At 33.9% G+C, this 23,444-nt stretch overlaps 2 protein-coding genes across 3 annotated transcripts; one reads left to right on the plus strand and one right to left on the minus strand.

Moving 5' to 3' along the window:
• Positions 1-234: 234 nt before the first annotated feature.
• LOC130640797 (slit homolog 2 protein-like) lies at positions 235-12,384 on the minus strand. Of its 2 annotated transcripts, XM_057447353.1 has the most exons (16): positions 12,311-12,384; positions 11,188-11,416; positions 10,315-10,599; positions 9,579-9,650; positions 6,462-6,533; positions 6,279-6,350; positions 5,580-5,657; positions 4,606-4,674; positions 3,680-3,879; positions 3,011-3,136; positions 2,590-2,727; positions 1,957-2,082; positions 1,604-1,720; positions 1,350-1,469; positions 725-955; positions 235-446 (listed from the first exon to the last, which is right to left on the minus strand). In XM_057447353.1, exons 2-16 carry the CDS (start codon positions 11,388-11,390, stop codon positions 265-267), a joined length of 2,091 nt encoding a protein of 696 aa, XP_057303336.1. In that variant the 5' UTR covers positions 11,391-11,416; positions 12,311-12,384; the 3' UTR covers positions 235-264. The 2 variants fall into 2 exon arrangements, with proteins under 2 accessions (XP_057303336.1, XP_057303334.1); XM_057447351.1 differs by lacking the exon at positions 12,311-12,384 and having other exon boundaries at positions 11,188-11,441.
• A 2,542-nt stretch (positions 12,385-14,926) lies between these two features.
• On the plus strand, positions 14,927-16,393 carry LOC130642162 (uncharacterized). Its single transcript, XM_057449246.1, has 3 exons — positions 14,927-15,020; positions 15,323-15,568; positions 15,621-16,393. Exons 1-3 carry the CDS (start codon positions 14,927-14,929, stop codon positions 16,391-16,393), a joined length of 1,113 nt encoding a protein of 370 aa, XP_057305229.1.
• The last annotated feature ends 7,051 nt before the right edge of the window (positions 16,394-23,444 follow it).

Consider the following 23,444-nt stretch of genomic DNA (forward strand, 5'->3'; position numbering starts at 1 on the left):
TTCTGTTTACATATTTATTTTCTCAAAAAAGTAAAATTCGTTCAAAAACAAATAATTTTTAAAATACATACAATAAATACAACATTTTGTTCGGTTATTTTAGTTTGAAAACTATTAACATTTTACAGACAAAAAAATTTCAACGAACATAGAAATTTTTAAGACGAATAATAAAGGTTTCTCGTATCCTTAACTACGCCAAATTAAAATCCACATATAAGTTTTTTTGGCAACAAATGCTATCTAGAAAAAAAAAAAAACTCATTAGCCCTCTTTAATATTACTTTTTACATTCTCATTTACAGTGGTTTCAACATCTTTTACGTTCTTCCTAGACTTGTTAGCAAACCATTTTTTTTCTTTTAACTTTGATGTAGACAAAAACTTCAGCTTTGTGATGTATATGGTTAAAATAATTGCAATCAGCACAAGAAGTCCAATAACACCTGAAATTAAGAATATTAAAATTAAAGATATTTTTGGTCTATTTTATTTTGTATTACGTGATATTTATAAGGTATTTATATTTAAATAAATTTATTTGTTCCTATTATTGTGTACCTTGCTTTTGAACGCAAAGAAATAAAATGAATTAAAATAAAAGCTAAAATATTAAAATATTTAAACACACATTGTTAGAATGAAATTAAAAAATAGCATCCAGTAAGGTATGAAGCACAATAATAATCTAAACAGGTTGGCTAAAAAATCATTTAACATTTACCTCCTAAAGTGTTTACCAGCCCTTGCTGACTGTTTTGATTGTACACAAATGGTGTATTTGTCGTCATTTTCTTTTTAACCTCTTGCAAAACAACGTCATGTTCCGGCATGCATTTGTATACCCCATCACCTATGTAGCCAACTTTACATGAACACTTGTGACTACCAATCGTGTTTGTACACGAAGCATTTGGATGGCAACGGTGTAACCCAATGTAGCATTCATTTACATCTAAAGATTGATAAAGTCATTGTCCTCTTTTAATGTCTTTCCATGCTTTCATGCAATGTGAATATACTGACATTTTAATGTAGCTATTTCAACTCTACTCGCTTTTATATAATAGCTATCTAAACTTCAAAAGAATTGCTGGTGAATATCGAGACATTAGCTCTATTTTCCTTTTAGTGTAACTAAATCCCGGTCAAATATGCGAGCATTCCAGGAAAGTCAAATTTAGATGGTTTTTTTTAACATTTCCGCGGATCTGATGACGTCAATGATAAAAAAAGTTTACATCAATTTTTCTTGACCAAATTGGTATTTAAGACCTGCGTGGAAAACTTGTAGTTTCATGTGCAACGAATGTTAAAGTTACAGAGGGTGGAACGGATCAGACGCCCACCTTTACATTTTTGTCCATCTCCAAGAAAACCACGCTTACACCTGCATATATAACTACCATCTGTATTGATGCATCTTGCATTAGTATGACACATGTCTTTGATTAAACATTCATTGATATCTACACAGATAAAACACGGAATGGATTTATTGGCAAAAGATTATATCAATGAACGGAACAGAACATAAACAGTATGATATTGCAATTAGGTCATTCAATATTTTTTGGTTTAAACAACTGAAAAATTTCGCTACCGTAACATTCTCCATCAACTGCGTATCTGTAGCCAGCCTTGCAGTTGCATAAGTATGAACCCATTGTGTTGTAGCATTTCTTTTCACAGTTATGATCTTCTAAACATTCGTCAATGTCTAAAAATATTTTTCATTTGCCATTCAGTTTAGAGAAAGAAAGGTTAATTTTCCCCTAAATTAACACCAAAAAGGTTTCGTTTTTGAAAAAAGAAGCATGAAGACGTCTGCAAGACCTGAAGTTCTTTAACCCTTTATATCTCCAGACAGGTAGAAATAAAAAAACAAACAAGCGAACACAGGAGACATATTCAGCGGACTGTACGCAAAATAAGAAAACTAAATTATCGATTTACCTCTACATTCGCCATTTTGAATATGATAACCTGGTTCACACCTGCAGAAATAACTTCCGATTGTGTTAACACATTGTGCTCCAGTTGGACACTCTGATAGCTTATTATCACTACATTCGTTGATATCTATAAACATGAGAAACACGGCACAACTAATTCAGCACGTATTGGTTATGTAGTGGAAATATGTAAATACATTATTTTCTCCTTCTAAATTTACTTGTTCAGTTAAAATGTTTTTACAAAAAAAATTAAACATTGTCCAGTTAATGCTTAATTGCAATTACCAAGTAGAAAGTAATCGTGCATTTATTCTTATCCTTGTGTTCGTAATAATGTTTGCGCAATTTTTATATTATCCACAAAAAGGAGAAAAAATAGTAAAATTCCGGGTTTAAAGCTAAACGCTTTTTTTAATGTAAGCAGTAGAAATAAATTTTCGCGCGTATTACTTTTTGCGGAAAAACATTTTGCATGTAACTTCTATAGTAAATCTCATGCAATAATAGATCTTTTTGCGAATACGAATCAAAATATAAGAATAAGGCAAGCAAGTGTGAAGCACGTTCTAATGGACACTGGTATTGTATGGAATATTAAAAATTCCTTGAATACTACCACTCTTTTTCTTACCGTCACAAACAAAACCATCTCCAACAAATCCTTTCTTACATTTACAATCATAACTACCGAACGTGTTTACACAATTCGCATTTTTGCTGCATAACATTTCTATATTGGGTGCTGAGTGGACATCACATTCATTCACATCTAAATCAGAAGCAAGGAACTATGTTGAAACTGGCATCGTTTAATGCTTCATATAAAACTCTTTTTGTAGAATATTACAATTGTCTTAAAGTTAAATGCTTTTAAATTTTCAATCATTATTAGTCTAAATTTTTCTTACAAGTTTTATTTATTTATTAGGAAAATTATTATTTCTGAAAAGCAAAAATTTATCGATATCAAAATTTTAAATTTGTATTTTTGTTAATTAAGGAAGTCTTAATACAAGCACAAAATGAAAATATGTCAAGAAAAAATCGCTGACCTGTGCATTTTATCTTTCCGTAACCATAGAAACCAACATTACATTTACATTCATAATCACCGGCTGTGTTGTAACAGGTGGAATGAGCTGCACATGGATGCAACTTGACTTTGCATTCATCGGTATCTAAGTTGGAAAAGATCGTAGCTACATCCTTCTGTAAAATTATGAATTAATTTCCACGTCTAACCTACTTCACCAGATTTTATGTCACAATTTTGATTTTTTTAATGTATTAGTCAGCCTCCATGGAAATTTTGCAGGAATTGCCCATCGATACGCGCAGCCGCCATTTTGGCATACAGACAGACAGATTTATCTTTTTTTCCCTAAAGGACTTTTAAGTTACTTATCAAAGTTAAAGAACAAAGTTTGAATAAACCATGCATAACGGTGCACTTCAGAGAGGAGTTAAAGCCGAGATGTAAAGAAAATATTGCAAATGGACACTAACTACAAGGTAACCCGTAAAAAAATCCACGGTTTCGCCCTTCTTTTTTTATACCAAATTGCGTGCGTGTCGCTACTTGCGGTACCATTTTGCGAGTCACACAGAGGTATCCTGGTATTATAATATAGATGTGAGATACTCTTGCCACTTTTTTGCATCAAATACTTTAATTTTATCAACTACAAAAAATATCAATAAACATAAACTGAACCTCCTACCACAGAGTGTTTCGAAATCCCAAGGATAACCATCGCTGTAGATTCCAGGTCCAGCGCACTTCACCGTTTTTTTGTCTGGTTGATAATATTTGATCATGTTCACTTGTAGGGTTGCTTGAAATGAGTTGGACGCTTTCCGTTCAACCTGCCTGATCCAGTCCATCGAACAGTCGCATATTAACGGATTCTCTCCTATTGAACTGGGAAAAATTTATTTGTCTCAATAATTTTCCCTTTCTACAAGCATAACGTAAAAACAACCAAGGTCGTAGTAGAGACCGTAAATTTGTTTAGGGGTCATTAGAAATTAACGTGTTAGAATTAAAGAAAAAGCTAATCCCTGCAGAACTGTCCCCTGTATTAACCAGGGTTGTCAAAAACTTTGTGATACAGCCTTATTAGAACTCGTCTCTACATTATTCTTACATGTTAATTCTCCGTAAGAATTAGGCAAAGACGTCCTTCAGATAGGTTGTGTTCGTAGTATTGAAGTAAATCCCCCTAAATTCAAATCCACATATAGCAAATCCCAAATTGCAATGAACTGATGCGCATGAAGTTGGCGTGGTCACACCTTATACACTTAACACAAGAATTAATTATATTTGTTTAAGTGAGTGAGGTCTTTCACGCTCAAAACAAAGGATCGATTACGTGAGCAAAAAACAATAGAATTAACGAATCAAAAAGGGTGGTTAGTTTTGTTACCGCAGCGAAATTGTTTGAGACCCAGCGTAGCTTTTCTCGCCTCAAATATTCTTATTTCCTGGTTGTAAGAAAAAATACAATTAAATGAAAAACACATTGCTTCAACCTAAAACGAGTTACTTTGCGAAGAGGACCTTTTTTACTATACAAATTACTTGAAGTGAGGTTGCGATCACTATGGTAACACAAGGTGATCAGGATGGTGTACAAATACTTACAATTCAATCAAAGGAACGTTTTGTACAAACACTAAAGGAACGTTCGTTATTTGGTTACTGTGTAGATTTCTAAAGTAAGAAAAATAACAGTAATCGTAAGCAGTTGGCAGCTTGTTGTGCAATGAACAGAGGACTGCAAACGTAAAAACGTTGAGGGGTTATAATAATGATTTCAATTCGATTGCTTATTAATACCGAGTTGGAAGTAACCTTAAAGGAAGAGATATTAAATTTTTTCATAAATATATTGAACAGACACGCCACGTGGAAAAATTTCTTTGTTTTTCTGGCTTATATTTGTGGTAAATTTCACTGTTATACCGGAAACTTGAAGCTGTCTGAAGTAGCGACAGGCAAGATGTTTCATAGATACGTTAATGTTACTCAGTATATGAAATTCTTCAAATTCATTAGCTTTATTACAGAATTTGTTGCTAGAAACTAGCAATTGTTTTATTCTTTTTATCGCGGATAAACACTTAAGCACTACACCCTAAAAACATTTTGCTGTTACAACCACCTGACATTTATACTATGGTTTTTCCCTTACAAGAGTCGACATGTTCAGAGCTATGAAATACTTTGGAAACCAATTATTACCTTGACTTGATTAGTGCTCCAGTAATAAGTAATTGCGTTTTGGCTAACAGATCCTAAATCCGTCACTAAATATTGGAGCTTTTCACTTAATCTAAACCGCGCTTTTTCTGTTTGTGCATTAACACCAGTGGTACAAGATGCACGGATTATGTAAAACATGCACGAAATATTAACGCGGAAAAACTACACGACGGGTAAATTTCTGTAGATGTTTTGCACGGGTTAACAACTGGTACATAATCTTTTTGACAATAACAACTTATAACATGACGGAAAGGGTAAAAATAATACAAGGTGATGCATGGTTTTGCTTGTACCTTGTAAAACTTAAATCAAAAGTAGTCCAGAATTAATTCAAGGCAAACTCAACTTACAATACCAGTAAAACAGACTTTGAAAGTTCTATATAATCCAACCATGGAAAGGTTGTGAGGTTGTTGTAATCTAAATGCCTAAATAAAGGATAAAAAACTTCAAAATTTAAAAGCAATATCCTTTGGTCTTTGTGATGCCTTACAAAGAATGAAGAGAAAGAAACTGCATCAAAACACCTAGCAAAAACATTGTGTTTACTTAAAATATATGTTTGTTACCTTTACTTATAATCTTTAAATCTTCGCTCTCGTTCTTACGTGTCCAGTAAACAGAATTTATTTCAGTCTTATATAAAAAGGTAGGAAGACTTGCTCTGAATTAAAACGTGTTATATGGTTTTAGTGAGATGATAGAAATGTTGCATTTCTTGCAGTAGAAACAACTTTACTGAAATGTGACAAAAATGCTCCATCAAAGACCGTTTTATATTTGTGATGATAATTCGTGACAAATCTGTTTTATCTATTTTTTTCTTTCTTAAAAACACACTATAAAAAGCAATACTGAACCTATTAAGGAAACAAGGAAGGCGAAAAAGAAACAATACTGAGATTCTCATGTGCATTTTCCTTCGCTGGACACCGAGATTTAAGGTCTTGCATGGCATAAATATCATGGGTTCTCATAGCCGATCACTGAAGTAATGTTTAACCATTACCAGAATGTTTAACATGAAACTCAAAAGTTAGGTCACTTACAGTACCACTAATTTTGACACGTAATGAACAAAGGTTGATGGTAATTTTTCAAGTTCGTTATGCGATAAATGTCTAAATATACAAATATTAATTGTAATATCACTTGAAACGAAAACATTTTTCCCTGTTTCCGTTACAACAAACCAGAAAGTTTCGAATTTGCATACTTAAAATGAAACTTACAAACTTGTCAACTTTGGAAGTCCTGCTAACGCATGATCACCAATTGCACGCAACTTGTTGTATGATAGATCTCTAAGAGAAGAAAAAATGTGTTTACCTGATTCTGAGTTGTTGCAATATATAAAAAATATGATTAAATCTTCAGGAAATGGTACGGGAAGGGGGAGCGGTGGTTGACATGACCTACCTGAGGGTTTCTGTACTTGGTTACCCCAAGCTACACTTTAATTTTGAACTAGCTTTTTTTCCTTTAATGTTCCTTAATAACAATTTTTAAATGGCGTGACCAACAAGTGGTTAACAATCTTTATTCTGCTTCTTTTGTTAATGAAATGTGTAAATTTTAATGTACGCCCTTCTAGTCTTTTTCTGGCGTTTAAAGCCACAATAGTACGCTAAGTGGGCGTAAAGTACGCCCAAACGTGTTTTCGTATCATCTAAACTTGTAAATTGAGACTTTTGACATTTTATGTTGTTATATTGTTTCCTTTAAAAGTATTTGTCTTCTTTTAATATAACTTCTTTTTATAATTTTTCTGTGAGCGTACTCAAACAATCAATGCTGTGTGTACCAGTAATTTCTTTGTTTTCAAATGACATGTTTTCAAGAGCATTGAGAAAAACAACCAAACTGTTGAAAATCAGACTTGTACGACAATGTTGATTTCCTGTTAATAGCTTCTTTTATATTTTGTGTCCATTATTAAAATAACTCAAGTGAGTTGTACTGAGTCTTGTGACTTGTCTCGGTGTCTGCTGATATTTCCAATAGAGCGGCATCCCATTGTTCGCGGTCCCTCTATGGGTTTCACACAGATAGGGAAGCAAGGGCGCGATTAAAAGTATTTGTTTTTAGCCTACCTGTAGGCCCAACGCTTTTTAGTTTGCTTTTTTGATCGATTTTTTGATCGATCACTGGTGTTTTCGATTTTCTGAAAATAGTACGCATGCGCATTAACGACTTGCCTCCCAGAAAATGCTAACGATGCGATAGTTCCCAGTCCCCTCTTTTTATCAAAGCTGAATGACTAAGGCGAATTGGACAATCTATGAGTACGTTAGAGCTTGTTGTGATATTAGAATGTCGTTTTTTTCATGGTAATCAAAACTTCTGGCCGCATTTCCAACCTTGTTTCTAGAGCTTCTTTTTCTTTTTGACCTACTGGTGGTGCTCCAGATTCCGTCCCAATTTAAAAAAACCTAGCAAATGTTGGGGGGAGGGGGGGGGGGGGGCGAGTATGGCCGCGTTTCTTTATCCTTATCCAGCCGTCATTTTTAAAAATTATTCCTGGCTTAGCCAAGAAGACTGATTTGATCCATTTTATGCTACGTATGTTCATAAAATAATGTGCACCCTAAATGCAAAATGGTCTTTATATATCATGAATGCTTTATATGCATTACATAATAAATTTTATACTACATGCCACACGCTCTCGACGCAGCGAGTTGCCCATTTGATTTCTCCCGCAGCTTCTTGTCTTAGTTTTGCTTTTGTGCATTACTATTTTAACAAATCAACACAAACGAATCGCGTGACTATTACAAACCAATTCTGTACTTACAAATACTGAAGCGTCATTAGGTTTTTGAATAAATAGTTTTTTATGTATCCAAATAAAACATGTATTTTAAACAAGAAAAAAAGTATTCTTTGAGCAATTTTAGGCTGGTCGTGTTTTTACATATTTTGCAACACCCGACATATTGTTTAGGGCGAGGAACAAATGTTCTCAATCAGGTAACTAGACAAACAATTTTAGTTTGCTTAGGGAAAGTGGTTGGTAAGATATTAAGAGCGGGTTAATTTAACCGGCCTCGGAAAAGCTCTATAACGACCGGTATGAACAGAATTAAGGGGAATTAATTTCTGGAGGAATGCGAAATTGGCGTTGTACAAGTTAGTTTTCTGAGAACTATAAGAAGTTCGTACATAAAAAGCCTGTAATAATGGAATTGAAAAAAGTTAATTTACAAAATTTGATTCTCAAGAAATTTTAGAATTTGCTAACTTCGCAAAAAATTAGTTTTCACAAAAATTAATATCCTTAAAAGTAACCTTTCTAAGGTCCTGCTTTTCGACATAACAGAATGGTGTGTATGTACAAGAATGTAAACTATCTGAAACCTTTTGTAAAACAAAGAAAGATTTTTTCAAAAATTTAGGTAATCACAAGTTTGAACATCTATATTATAATACCCGTATACGTCTGTCTGTCTGTCACGTAAAATGGTAGAAGCACGCAATGCGGTATAAAAAGGATAGGGGAACCCGTGGATTTCCCATACATATCCCAAATATCTAAGGCAGGCTTTTATGATCAATAGCTGTCACCACATAACCAACAAATCAGTCTGTCCTCCTCTTCAGGCTAAACTTAAAACTTTTTCTTTTTAAAATGTACAATGAATCATAAGTTTGACAAGCCAAATTTTTATTCAGAAAGTACCTACTCACTAAAGCTAGCTAAATTAAGCTGTTAAAGCTTGGTTTTCATTGCGCGCTATTGCAACGATAATCTTGGTGGGGTTTGTGTTAAGCAATATTTGAAGATTTTTATAGTATCAACATGGCGTTCAAGGCCGGGTTGCCTAACTAGTCGCCATATCATTAGCTGTACTTTGTCCAAAATTATCCGAATCGCTAGCTAAGGACACACAAAATAGCAATACTGTGAATATGCACCACAGGTAATAATCTGGAATGTCTGAGATGGACAAACCCGTGAATTTTGTATGGAAAAATTATCATTTCTACAATAATAGCCGTCGTCTCTCTGTTTGTCTATCTTTTGTGGAAGCACTAAATGCGATATATAAAAGGCAGCGTGGTTTTTTCACGGGTTGAAGACTAGTATGGTAATAATAGGCGTGGTCTGTCTCTGCCTGATTCCACAGTCTAGCTACGGACACACCAAATAGGAAATATGATATAATTTTAATGGTTTTGTTGCGTCCAAGGAATTGTCGTGTGTTTAACAAAAACTCCCGGTTTTAAATAAAAAAATTTGGTACATTTTGAGAGTTAACGGGTATCATAATATATAGATACTACGAATAATAAGTTAAAGAAAAAACTACGCGAACACAAAAGATGTATGTTATTGTTCTACTTACATATACTGGAGCTTCGCGAGGCTTTTAAATGTGTTGTTGTTTAAATGCGTTAGATAGTTTCTAGAAAAATCTCTAAAAATGAAAAAATGAATTTGTACATATAACTAGGCTGAGTAGATATATTTTGGTAATGGTAAGCATTTTGTTAAATTCTGACAATAGTAAATAAATAAATGTCATTTCTTTTACCCCCATTTCCAAACAATGGTTAATTACAATTAAAGAAAAAATTAGCCTGCTTCTATTTCTATTATCCAGCATCATTTTCCATTTCAAAAATTTACATAATAATTGGACCCCCTGGTTATATCAATCCCCTTTTTCCTATACACCTTGCTTTCCAAGAACAGATTAAATAAATCCATAGTGTAGTATTTTTTTATATAATAAGTATTCTATATGATTCAATGTGTTCATGAACTTTACAAGTGTATACCGCATCAACTAGATTAAAAAAGTGACATTGAATTCAAAACTATTAGTGTTGTTGTGATGTTACGTACAAAAATCTGTTTTGAGAAGAAAAACTGATACTTCCCCATGGGCGAATTATACATGGCAATATATAAGTTATCATTACATGGCTGGAACTTTAAATTAGACCATGAAACTTGTAAATTGAAATAACATACTGGCTTGGTTTTAGTGAACAAGAAATAGTATCTTTTGTAGCTACGTAATAAATATTTTAGTTGAACAAACGTATTAAAAGGTAGAGATAATAATTACTACTTACAAAACAACCAGATTTTTGTTTTCCACAAAAACCTTTTCATCCATTACATGTATGGCATTTCTTGATAAGTTTAGAAATCGCAGTTCCTTGCAAAGATTAAATAAACTTTCAGGAAGACCTGTTAGGGTGTTGTTGCTTAGATCTACTGCTCTTAAGTTTGGTAAGCCAGAAAATTGATTAGATGTCAAGCGACGAATTTGACATCCTGACAATCGAAGATTTGTCAACGTGTTTGATTTCAACGAAAGAAAGTCAATTGTTTCCAGTATCTGATTTGTGATCATTCTATAAAAGCGTTTAAACATGAAATGATGAATAATTATGCAAGATGGTGATGTCGGCCAGGATGTCATGTTAACAAAAACAAAAAAAAACTTTCTTAAAAGGAAATTAGGAAGTCGAATATTTAACGTTGCGCATAATAAAATGAATTTCTTAACACCACCTGGTAGTTCAGCCACCCTGGTGGGATTATTTTTATTAACGTTTGTTCTAGAAGAGATTGTATCACTTATTACTATAACTAGTAGATATGGAAAGTTTTATTCCCCTTACTAAAATAAAAGTTTTTTTTTTACATTTTGTTAAAGCTGGTTAGAAAAATCTTGGAAATCATTACAGCCAGCCAGTGTCTTTGAAAAAATGATAACGTCAGCATTTAATTTCTGATGTAAGATCATTACTTCTATTTACTATGCCCGGTATCATCGTCATAGGATTTTGTCTTTCCTGAAATTCAATCCCTTCAAAAACAAGAGTCACAGCCCCCACCCCCCTCCTCCCCCTGAAAAAAATAGGGTAAATCGAAAGATTCCACTTTTCTATGCAGCACCTATCTATCTATAAATGGTTTAAGGTATTAAAATTACTTACAAAACAGATACATCACTTGGTATTTTTGGAGGCAACACCCTCCATCCCAGGTTATTGCATTTTAACAAACCAGCACCTTTAAATATCTTTCTTTCACAACTGTCATACGACTGACATATACCAACTGCAAGAAGCGCCATTTGAAAGAAGAAGGAGAAGACTTCACTATGTTGCATTGTGCAGTGTTTATTGTTATGTAACATACATCTCGTTGGTTAAATGATGTGATCTTGAAATACATGAATTGGCGTGAAAAGTTATTAATTTATCATATGATACAAACTATTTTATGACGTCAAATACTTCTCCTTGTTCCCTTTTGTTCTCTTTGCCATGCGAGGTAAACTTACAAATCAATCTCGGAGATCATATATAGACCAAGGGGTGATCAAGGCTTTAAAGCCTTGTTAAGTTAATTCCATAATACAGGTATGACTAGTATAGTCATACCTGTATTATGGAATTAATTAAGACAGGGTGCACAAAGGCGAAACTTAAGGGAAATTGCTATGTTGATGTTAGCAAAATTTTCCCCTTTTTTAGGATTGTTGAGGTCACCAAGCATCCTTAAATCCTATGTCCTCTTTGAACATCAAAAATTTGACAAACTCAAGATGCTAAGTTCAAGATATGTGAATTTGATGCAGAAATGACCAACACACATAGCTTTTAGAGATGAGTCTGGTATCCACAGTCTATGCACAAAAAACACAAACAAAAAGTTTAGACAGAGCTTTAGAATCAATTATTGAAAAAATAGTATAGCTAATATTCATTTAGAAAAACAATATTTACAGATGATTTAGCACTTGGTTTAAAGAATCAATATAAGATCAACGACAGCCTTTCTCTGACCTTTGTGGTAGACATTAACAAATTGATATAACGTAGGTGGCAGTAGCTATAAAAAACGCAGAGATAGCAGAAACTTGTTAAGAAAGTCTGACGAAGCGCTGGTAAACGTGGATAAATGCGGGATGGCCAAAGTATTTTGACAAGAGGGCACATCTATAGTTTTATGAAAAAAAAATTAATTGCAGCTCATTTACAAAATGTTGAGATGCACTTCTGTTATTGTGCCGGAGTACCTAAAACAACAAACTACTTTGTTCATTTCACTTACTTAATTATTAGTTATCACAGTGCCTGTCTGTGATTTTTCCGTTGGACTTACAGGTTATCTTGCAATATAAACCACACAGCTTAACATATTGTGACCGTTGGAAATGTTATTGTTAAAACAAGAAACCAGTACGAATAATCTATTGTTAGCTATTTTGCTTGATTGCACAATTATAATAGGTGCTTGACTTTATCCCCGAGGGCATATATTTATATATTATATTTATTATGCAGAAAAGCATGCTTTATTCTGCTTTATATTCAAGCCTTTAGCTAGTAATATGTTTATGGTGGCCCATTGCTGCCATAAAACATTAAATTTATCGTAAACGATATTGTAGAAAATAAAGAAAACATGAACTTAATTTTGTTACTATCACTGCCAGATTGTGGCAAACGGGTACGCCGGATCTCAGAGTTTCGTCCCTCGTATATATTTTCCGTATCACTCTTTTGTGCATCTGTGCTGCCTGTTAACACGAAGAAATGAAATTATTCAGCTGGGTGTCACACATAAAGCTGCGGGGCAGCCTTTTTAAATAGATATACAAAATACAGTTTATATTATAAAGAAAGGTTGAGCCACAATTAACGTGTGACACAGCGTTGAACACTCGTTAGGAGCGTTTAACAAGAGTAGTAAACTGTGCCACATATCCAGGTGGAGCGCGTTATCACAGAAATTCTCGCCCGATGATGTATAATAATGATGGTCACAACATGCTAACGTCATTAACGGGAATCAATAACCACAGAAATTCTCGCCCGATGATGTATAATAATGATGGTCACAACATGCTAACGTCATTAACGGGAATCAATAACCACAGAAATTCTCGCCCGATGATGTATAATAATGATGGTCACAACATGCTGACGTCATTAACGGGAATCAATAACCACAGAAATTCTCGCCCGATGATGTATAATAATGATGGTCACAACATGCTGACGTCATTAACGGGAATCATAACCCCGATAACTCCGTGGAGTTTTAATGGGTTCCTCTTTAATAATGTGTTTAAAAGAGTTGCGCCGCTACTTTAGTTCGGAAATTCCCCACAGAACTCGATTTTTACGGACTTTGTTTTGTTGGCACACAACTTAATTTCAGAATCACGGTAGAAGCCCCAAAAATGGAAACATGGTACAAAGGCCATTTTGGTTTTGAAGTGGTGGAAGTTTTAAGGTTCATATGCAAGAATATTTATTTTCTTTATGTACCGGTTAGTCCCGTATTCTATAGCCGTATTTTGTCTGTCTGTACGTAATGGTAGCGCCAATCTTAAATTGTTTGATCTTTCCGCGGCGCTATTTTAAAATTTTATTTGCACATGAAAATTCACGGTTTCTATGTTTTAAGAAGCGACAGACAAAATTAACATTGCGTGGTCTATTTCGTTAAAAAAGTTTAATGCTGCTTCAGATGGAAAAGCGCGACAAGTGGGTAGGAAGCCAGATTCCCTATTGTCAGCGGATTTCTTGTTACACCCTCTACTCGCATCCACTAAATCGACCATACTTACGGGTGAGTGTGTTGGCGGATTCTTCATGTTGCCACCACAGAAGGGTTGAAGAAACCCTTATTCCACACTAAGCCTGCTACTACATGCTTGCTTGAATACGAGTAATCGAATAATTTATACACTTACTCATATTGTCGCATGTCGCTGCATCATGATCTGACTGTAGTAATTAGGGCATAACGATGGAATTAAATTATTTGTTGGTGCAGCCGCTGATGAATGGTATCTGAATAAATAGCCCGGGTATTGTCTGAAGTCCTCTGAATATGTGTTTACGAACTTATTAACTGCATGTTAGTAATGCTCATAGTGGTCTAAGAGTGGCCGAAATCATCGCTTGGATACGTGTAAGCATGTGTGGAGTGGACTCTCCACTTACATCTGTCGTCATTTTATCTCCATCTCTATTGTGAGAGAAGAACTAGACTTCTCAGAGATAAATAACAGAACTTTTTGTTTTGCGAATATTAGGACTAACGCGATTTCATTTGAGGACGACATGGATTTGGATGGTGCGATACTCCTTGTAAATATGGAAGCCTCAATTGTGAATTATTTGCATATGACTGGTAAACGTGTTCTGTTAAGCTATGAGAAGAAAAAAAAATTGCTAACTAGATGATGTGATTCAAGAAGCTTAATACCTGTCTGTTTGGCGGAACCTAAAGCTCATAGCGGTCTGAGGGCGGAAGAAATGATTGCCTGGATGTGCGTAACCGCGATTGGAGTGAAACTTCTCCATACCCATCCTATCTCTATCATGGGGTAGCAAGTAAAGAATTGCTAATACAGGCTATGCACCGTCCCTTCGAGATAAGTAACCAGGCTTGCATTGAAGCAATCCGCTGTTATCCGCTTTAATGCATTTAACCTTTGATGTTTGAAAGCGTTTTCATAGAAGTTAACGTGTTGCTAACTAGCAAGTTCTTTGATAACAATCCTACCGTTCTAAATATAAATCGTAATTTGCTAAAAAAAGAATTAGATTATTAATGTAACTTGTCCTTCGTAACTAAGCACATAGTCTGATTCTTACGGCAGAATCCTTGCCGTGTACATCCGTATGCATGTAGAACATACTAATAATAGGCATGTACCATCCCGAAAGGACACAGAATTATACTTACGTCCTGGGATATGGTGTGATTAAATATGTCCCTGTGCCATCTTTATTCTTAGTGGAGAGTAATTAATTAAGTTCTTACTATTTTTACACCGTTGCTTAATAATAACTTACAGATGTAGATAATTAACACGGTGGAATAATGGCTGTTAATTATTATACTAAGCAAAAAAGTTAACGTGTAGGACGTTAAACGTTATTTAAGAGTTCAGATGAGAGCGCGACTAAAGTTTCAGGCGAGTATTTCTGTTTATACTATTTATAAAGTGCCAAAAGACAACATGACGAAACAGGAACGCATCACACTGTCTAAATTAAGAAAGGATAAAGATATTATGATCTTGCCAGCTAATGGTCATTTTAGACAAAAATGATTACCTTGATAAATGTTATGACCACATTAACAACAGTACATACGCACGCCTCAAACGAGATCCAACAGAAACTATCAAGCGTGACACAAGGAATACCTTGATACGTTTAAATAAAAACGACAGCATTGATGATAGGTTTTATTACAAGCTTAGGCTTTCAGACACTCCACCGTCTCGATTCTATGGTCTTCCTAAAATACATAAACCTGGAATTCCTATACGCCCAATCGTGTCGTGTACAGGATCGCCTTTGTATAATTTATCGAAATACCTAGCTTCCATTCTTAGCAATTACACAAAGAGTGATCACTGTAAAAACTCGAAAGAGTTTTCGGAATTTATCAGAAACATACGGATCGAGGACGACGATGGTATCATTTGACGTTACTTCACTGCACACAAATGTACCGATAAAGGACACATTATATATCATCAGGGAATTACTGCTAAATGATGATGAGTATGAGCACAAAACACACATCCCTATTGACAAACTAATGTTGTTGTTCCAAATTGTACTTACAAAAACATGGTATTTATTTGACGGTAAATTCTTTACGCAAACTGACGGTGTGGCTATGCGTGGCCCAACATCCTTTGTGGTAGCTGAAATATATATGCAGGCTCATGAGACTACAGCTTTAACAACTGCAGATCACGTTCCGAGAGTTTGGAAAAGATTTGTGGATGACGTCTTTTTAATAATAAAAAGAGCACATCTAGACGTATTTCATGAACATATCAATAATTTGCACCCGAAGATTCAATTTACAATTGAACATGAGAAGAACGGTAAGCTTCCTTTCTTAGACATTCTAGTGTCTCGCAACGGTGGTAACTTATCAGTATCAGTATACCACAAACCAACTCATACTGATCAATATCTCAACTACACATCTAATCACCAAATGTCCTGCAAAGAAAGTGTAGTGTCCTTATTACTGGACAGAGCAGTCAATGTAGTCAGTGGAGAGAATAACCGAAAGAAAGAGTTATCTCATATAAACAACGCCTTACTTGCAAATGGGTACTCGAGACAGACCATTAGAGAAAAATCATGAACAACACTGATAAGAGCAGTGACGGGGAAGATGAGGAAAATAAACCAGTAGCCACTGTATGTATGCCATATATATCAGGGACAAGTAATATACTTCATCGGGTATTGAAAGATCATAAAATAAAGCCAGTGTTTCAATCTAAAGCCACGCTACGTAGTATACTGTCGCATCCGAAAGACAAAATATGTCTAGAGAGTCAATATATTATTGTCTACGAAATCCCGTGTAAAGATTGTGATGCTGTTTATGTCGGTGAAACGAAAACGAATGTTTAAACAACGTGTGCAAGAGCGCAAAAGAGCCGTACGCAACGCAGATACAGACAAAAATGAGATTGAGAACCATAACTGGAAGAATGATCATGTTATAGACTGGGACAATAAAAAGATCATAGACCGAGAGTGTGGTTGCACAGCAAGAAAAGTAAAAGAAACTATAAATAGTACAGACAGAAATACTCATATCAATAGTATTTCCTATCAACTTCCAGAAATATGGTTACCCGCACTTCGGAAAGCGAACATTTAGGAAAGAAAGTGCAAAAAAATGGTTCCGGACAAACGTAACAAAAAAGCGAACTTTTAGAAAAAGAAACGTAATATAAGGCGAACTTTTAGAAAAAGGAAAGATTTTAATCAATTTATTGCTTCCATCTGGGTCCGTGAAAAATTTAATTACTTTTATTGCTGTAATCTGATTGGTTAATTTCGATCCTCTAATTATCTCTTCAAATAATAAATAGCCAAAGGTGATTACGATCATTGCCCGTCGATGACAGCTGTAGCTGTCGAGACGTAGCCTAGAATAAACTCGCTTATTCATGACATGATAATATTTATATTATTCAATGACGATGACTGAACAGATAGGTGGTAATATTTTTAAAATGCCATCTTTGTTGTGTTTGAATTAAATAGTCCAGAACTCCGTTTCTGGAGGCTTTCTGTCGCACCTATGCTAAAGGATTAACACTATTACCTCTTGGATGAGAAAAATCCAATAAAAGTTTATATTTACCTGACTCCTGTTATGAAATGACGCCGAACCTACTTACCTGTAACTCCGTTAGTCGTGGTTTCAAAAAATGTCCCGCTGTAATGCCTCTAGCAATCTTTTTCCTCCTGCAATAATATACCGATGGGTTCTTTCTGTTGCGGGTGTTAGGTCGCTTTGCATTGCAAGTAATGCTAAATCCATTTTGTAGACCGTCCAATAGCTACGTACTCACCTGAGTCAGTCTTCGGGATCCTGTCGTACACAGTTTTACACTCTTGGATATCGGTAGGCCCTGTTTGCCTAACTGATGGAAGCCGTGACGAACGTTAAGTGCTGATATCTATTCCCTGCTCTAGTCTTCGGATGAAAACAGTCGTGGTTTCAAAGAGTTGCAATTATCAAAATTAAAGTCATTTATTTATTGATAATGCTTTACTGGGTGAAAAGCTATTCTGGTAGGAGCTAAGGTGGTAGACACATACAGAGTTATATCGGCCACCGCCAACTTTCTCTCTGGTTTTAACGCACTTGGTGCTCTAAATATGCGGTCGTAAACTAAATTTCCTTAAAGGGACTACGAAACGGCTGTCGATTTTCCATTTTAGTGACTTACACGAAAGTCAAGCTAATGGCGGTGAAAAAGTTTATGATCAGTGAGTAAATTATATTTGTATCAACAGGTAAATTCCTAAAGTAACTTTAAAGTTTAGCATAAACATGTATAAGTAACTGGTTAGCAACATAAACAAAATGTTTTGTAACTATGGAGGTTGAAATTTATTTATTTATTTATTATTTTACTTCGTTTACTATACAAAGTAATTTTACATTAATAGTCCGATGCATTCCTTTTTAATGGTTAGTAATCAAATAAATCTCTGATTTCTCTCCCTCCTTCCTGGCTCGTTATTTGTGTACGGCATGTTGGCATTTTCAAATTTCGAACGCTCTGCTCCGGTGACGTGACTACCTCTATTGTTTTATTGACAGACTAGTCGATAAGGCCCGTGGAAAAATCCACTTAGGCAGGATAACAGAGAAAAATAACCGTCATTTAAATTTTGATGACGTCAGCAGAGACATGTCAGAGCACAAAACTTTTTTTTTCAGAAATGTGTATGCCTGTTGCCTTCATCGTATAGATCTTGAAACGCTGATCAAGAAAATGTATAGGATCGTGCATTTTTGACAAACGGTTACAGAGATATTAGGGTTTGAAGGTTTTTTGATGAAGTCATCAACCCGTCCATTTCCGAAACGGATTCAGGGACCCAGGTTTGGGAAACTTACCCAAATTGGTCAAAGGTGGTCCCTAGTTACCTACGCAGGAGATGACGTCAGTTATTTCCACCCGTTTCCAAGTTATTTAGCCTTAAATTTAAAAGTGCAATGCAATGGCTTCACTAATCTTAATATACTTTCCTTTGACGTCAATATTGCTTTAACGTCAAAGCTTGGTAATTTACAGAACAAATTTATAGACGATGTTTTATAGACTTTATCAAAGAAATTTTATCCACTTTGCAAAAGTGACAGACAGACACACTTAGCGTATTATTATAAGAGACTAGTCGATTAGGCCCGTGGAAAAATCCACTTAGGCAGAAAAACAATTGAAAAGTTCTGTCATTTGAATTTTGATGACATCAGCAAATATTTCAGTATATTGAATATGCCTTTTACTAAAAAAAATAATCTGAAAATGCATAAAAAGAAAGTATATAAGTCATAATTTAACAAAAAAGTTCTTAAAATCTAACACAAAATATCAAATGTCAAATCGCATGAAATCCTCCAAACAAAACTTCAGACAAAATATGAAAAACAACGGCGTGCAAGGTGTAAAATCTAGTTAGTAGAAAGTTACAACAGTTAAACAGTTTCAGTCTGAACATTCAGTAATTTTTTATCATCACCAAATATTTATTCCCGTAATTACATTAGTTTAAAGTTTAAAAAAAGTTTATAAAACAAAATATAAAAAAAATCCAACTTACACAACAGCTCACAGTCTAATTGTACAAAAATTTGTTCTTTCAGTATTTTGCATGTGGTCTTTTTCCACAAAAGTTTACACAGCATTTAAAAAACAGCAGTTTGCAACACAAACAATATAATCGGCAACCATACTATTCTCTGCTGAGAAATTTTAACCACAAAAGTAAAAAACCCAAGTAAATTTCCAAAAAAATGTCAACAACCTTTTTAAAAATATTAACCACTACCCTTGTAAAAATATATAACCTTGTAATTTACATGCAAGCTCACAGAAGTTTAACAGGATGTCAACAACACATTTGTTTGATAACATTAATTATGCAAAAAAGTGCAAAAAAATATGCTAGATTTTTTTTATAAAAAACGCGGTAAAATATAAAGACAGCTTTTAAGTGACTTTTTCCTGGCAAATGCGAGTCTGCCTGACACGTAACTCTAGCGACATAAAAACATAACGTCTAAACATATCTAAGCTCCACTCTTCACTTTCGAAGTAACTTCTTGTGGCTTTTAACTTTACTTTTGTACATCTATGTTCACATAATATATATATAAAAAGGACAGAGTGTAAAACAAATTGGCAAATTTTTTAGGCTAATTAGTCAAATTAGAAATGCAAAAACAAAGTTTGAGTCATAATTCATGTTATAACAACAACGATCAATTTAACAGTTCATTTTACGTCAATTTTTGCACTAAATTTGCAACACAAAATACAAATTCTAAATAATTCCTACGATTTTCCTCAAAAGTTTAATAAAAATATAAAAGATGAGAGGTGAACGACAAAATCAAAGTTTGCAGAATTTAATTATTTTGGTATATACATATGTCTATTGATATATGCCCTTTATAACAATATTTCAAAATGTGAAAAAGAAAAACAGTTTGCAACAAAATCAGTAATTCTGATGATATTGCATACACTTTTCTCCACAAAAGTGTAAAAAAAGAATGGTTCTAGGAAATACTTCTGATTCAACAAAAATAGTATTTGTATCTTGTACTCAATAAATATTATCCAAAATTTCAAAAAACTGCGATTTGGAACGCATCAAATTTATAAATAGAGAGGGATCGGTCATTTCGGTATGTTGTCCTGCCCAGTAAGAATTTATACAAAATATAAAAAAAACACAAGTTTTTTCGATGTTGTACTCCCTCAAAAAAGTTGAAACTTTTCTTAATTAAGACAAAATCTCATAAACAAAAGCATTTTAGTCAAAACATCTAGAACAACAAAAATCACTACACGTAAGGTACCAGAACTACTACATGTTAAATAAAAATCGTTTCGTCATATTGCATGTAACCGATGTATATAAGTTTAGTTACACAAAATGTGAAAAATACATTATTTGCATACACAAAATGTGAAAAAAACATTATTTGCATAAAAACAGTCCTTAAACTCTTCTTAAATATTATGTAATAATTTTTTAAAAGTTGTTGTGGCTTGTAATTTAAGCTTAAAATGTCAACTGAAATAAGTTACAGTCACATTCTTAGCAAAGACCACTAAGATAACACTACGATAGCTAGCTTAGCTACATGCAAAAAGCAACATAAAACTAAAGCAAACATAAGCTAGCTACAGCAGCTAATAGCTGGTCAGTTGAGTATAAAGTGGAGACTTAGCTAGGTATAAAGTCCGAGCTAGCTAAGCTATTAGGTTGTTGTTGGTGTGGTTGGTTTTATGATGCTAGCTAACAAACATGTCTCGCATCAATAATATCATCAAAACTGAAAAAAACATAAACAAACCTTACAGAAACCTTTCTATACTTCATTTATATACCATGCCCCTTTTTAAATGCTTTTGTAAAGATTTATTTTGAAGGAAAGAGTAGAAATTGCTTAAAAAGAACAGCCATCTTTTTTGCAAACACAATTTCCGTTACTTTGTGCTAGAACTTCATTTAACAAACCACATAAAACTCGCAGCTTTTCACGACAAAGAAGACATAATTTTTTCGGCGACTTCAAAGAGAATTTCGGCAACATCAAAGGAAAATGGCGATATCAACTTTGCCTGTCACAGAGACACGGAACTGGCGTATTATTATATAGATCCCCGCAGCATGCTGAGATCATCGCATTCCTTAAAAGAAAGGAGCAAACCTTTTCATATTTTAAAAGCAATTAGAATAAGAGGAAGTTTCAATGGCAATTTAAATTAGAAAATATGAGTTAGCCTCTGAAACGTAAATTCGGCAGTTTTATAGCTAATTAACTTTCAAAGCAAATAATAAGGACGCCGGGTGTGTAAAAAGGGGAAAATGTTTGTCATTAAAGAATATAAAATATCAAAAAAATGTTTATTGCTGTAAATTCCTGAAACCTCTTAGATGTACAGATACTTGTTTTTGCACCGAAGTATCTAATTCTTTGTATGACGCGAAAACTAACGATAAAACGTCCGACACTTAGAAACTCATAGGTGGTAAAGTTTATTAAGACTAATGAAAATGTTAATAAAATTTAAAAAACAATATTTTGGATCTTAAATTAGCTGTTCTTAAAATTCTCCAGTGCCTTTTTTATTACTTTATTTTGACTGAGTGGCTTAACTTAATTCATAACAAACAAACAAACATAAAATGGTATTATTGAGAAATTACGACAACAAAAACCGAGAGTCGGTCTGAAATTGTTATCATACAAAACCTTGGCTTAGTATCAACATTAGATGAATTTTGCATCATATTTTTTATGACGCAGAATCATACAAAGTAATTTAAAAAAATTTATCAAACGCTAATAAGCATCAACATTATGCCCAGCCACAAGTACAATTCTAGACAGGCAGACATTGCTGCTTGACATTAATGTAAATGTATATATAAAAAAACAATAATAGAAACGTGCAAAAAAAAGTTACTGTCTATGGCATTCAGTTGTTTATAATGAACATTATGCTTGCAAAAAATTACTTCCAGTCTAAACTTCTCGATTTATAAGGAGAAAGTAGGAATGAAAGTAATCAATATATATATGCCGTTAATGTGAATATACGAGAATTGCAGTAAGCAATGTTTCATGTAAATAATATTTTTTTTCCATATTCAATATATGAAAAGAACATCGTTTCCCTTATAATTGCTGTTGTAAATGTAGAGAGAAAAATTGCAAATACTTTCAATAACCTTTGACCATTTGAATGGTCTTCTACCCGGCTTGAAACCTCTTTATTGGATTTATTCGATACTATTTCTTTCTTGTAGAGCTAAATCATAAATGGAATACTTACCAGCAATAAAATAGCTGCAAAAATGAATGCAATTGTACTCGATGACAATTGAAGGTGCATTATGCTAAAGTTAGGCTACCAATTGTCGTTGCAAAACTTAATACATTTACAGCTTTTATATTGTCTGAACCTTCGGTTAATCTATTAATCTCTGAGTGGGCAATAGATTGAAAAATTTGTGGAATATCCAAGTAGAGTCAATGAAATCATTATCCAATAAATGTTCTTAGTAAACGCAAATGTAAGCAAAGATGCAACTTTAGTAATAGCTAATGACAACAACATTTCCTTTACTCGACCTGTTTTATAGACAATAACTGCAATGAATGGGTCTGCTACCAGTGAAACAAACCAAAGTAAAAATTGCCCTATGGCAAAATTAACTTGCGCCTTCTGTGGATTTATATCATCAAAATGAGGAAACAAAAAAATCACGGTGGCAGTAACTTCAACTCCAAATGAGTAAATTATTAAGCCGTGCAAAACAGCGTATTTAATATTCTTCATTTTTTAATGTTGTTCCTACAATGAAAAGAATGAGAGGAACTGTGGGGAAATTCTTGCAACATGAACGCAAAGAAAATACAGTTTATCATCATAAAACACTCTAATATAAAATTTGGTGGTAAATATTTAAGCCTAAGGTATTTCCCAATTTGGATTGATTGAAGTTTTCTCAACCTTTTAGAGGTATATTAATACTGACGATATTTTCCTTGTTTAATGCACTCAATTTTCAGTTAAACATTTCTGGTTCGCCAAAATGTACCTATTCCTAAATTTTTAACACTAAACTCTGTCTTATGC

This window comes from Hydractinia symbiolongicarpus, chromosome 4 (assembly GCF_029227915.1).
Source record: "Hydractinia symbiolongicarpus strain clone_291-10 chromosome 4, HSymV2.1, whole genome shotgun sequence".
In the NCBI taxonomy this organism is placed as follows: domain Eukaryota; kingdom Metazoa; phylum Cnidaria; class Hydrozoa; order Anthoathecata; family Hydractiniidae; genus Hydractinia; species Hydractinia symbiolongicarpus.

Bases quoted from the DNA above. Each gene is read 5' to 3' on its own strand.
- LOC130642162 (XM_057449246.1), top strand. From the start codon at position 14,927: ATGTACCATCCCGAAAGGACACAGAATTATACTTACGTCCTGGGATAT. The intron at 15,021-15,322 runs GTAATTAATTAA...TGGTCATTTTAG, and splicing joins ATCTTTATTCTTAGTGGAGA to ACAAAAATGATTACCTTGAT. The intron at 15,569-15,620 runs GTACAGGATCGC...TTCCATTCTTAG, and splicing joins TATACGCCCAATCGTGTCGT to CAATTACACAAAGAGTGATC.
- LOC130640797 (XM_057447353.1), bottom strand. From the start codon at position 11,390: ATGTTACATAACAATAAACACTGCACAATGCAACATAGTGAAGTCTTC. The intron at 6,534-9,578 runs GTAAGTAGAACA...TTCTTCTCTTAG, and splicing joins CTCGCGAAGCTCCAGTATAT to AGATCTATCATACAACAAGT. The intron at 1,721-1,956 runs GTAAATCGATAA...AAATATTTTTAG, and splicing joins TCAAAATGGCGAATGTAGAG to ACATTGACGAATGTTTAGAA.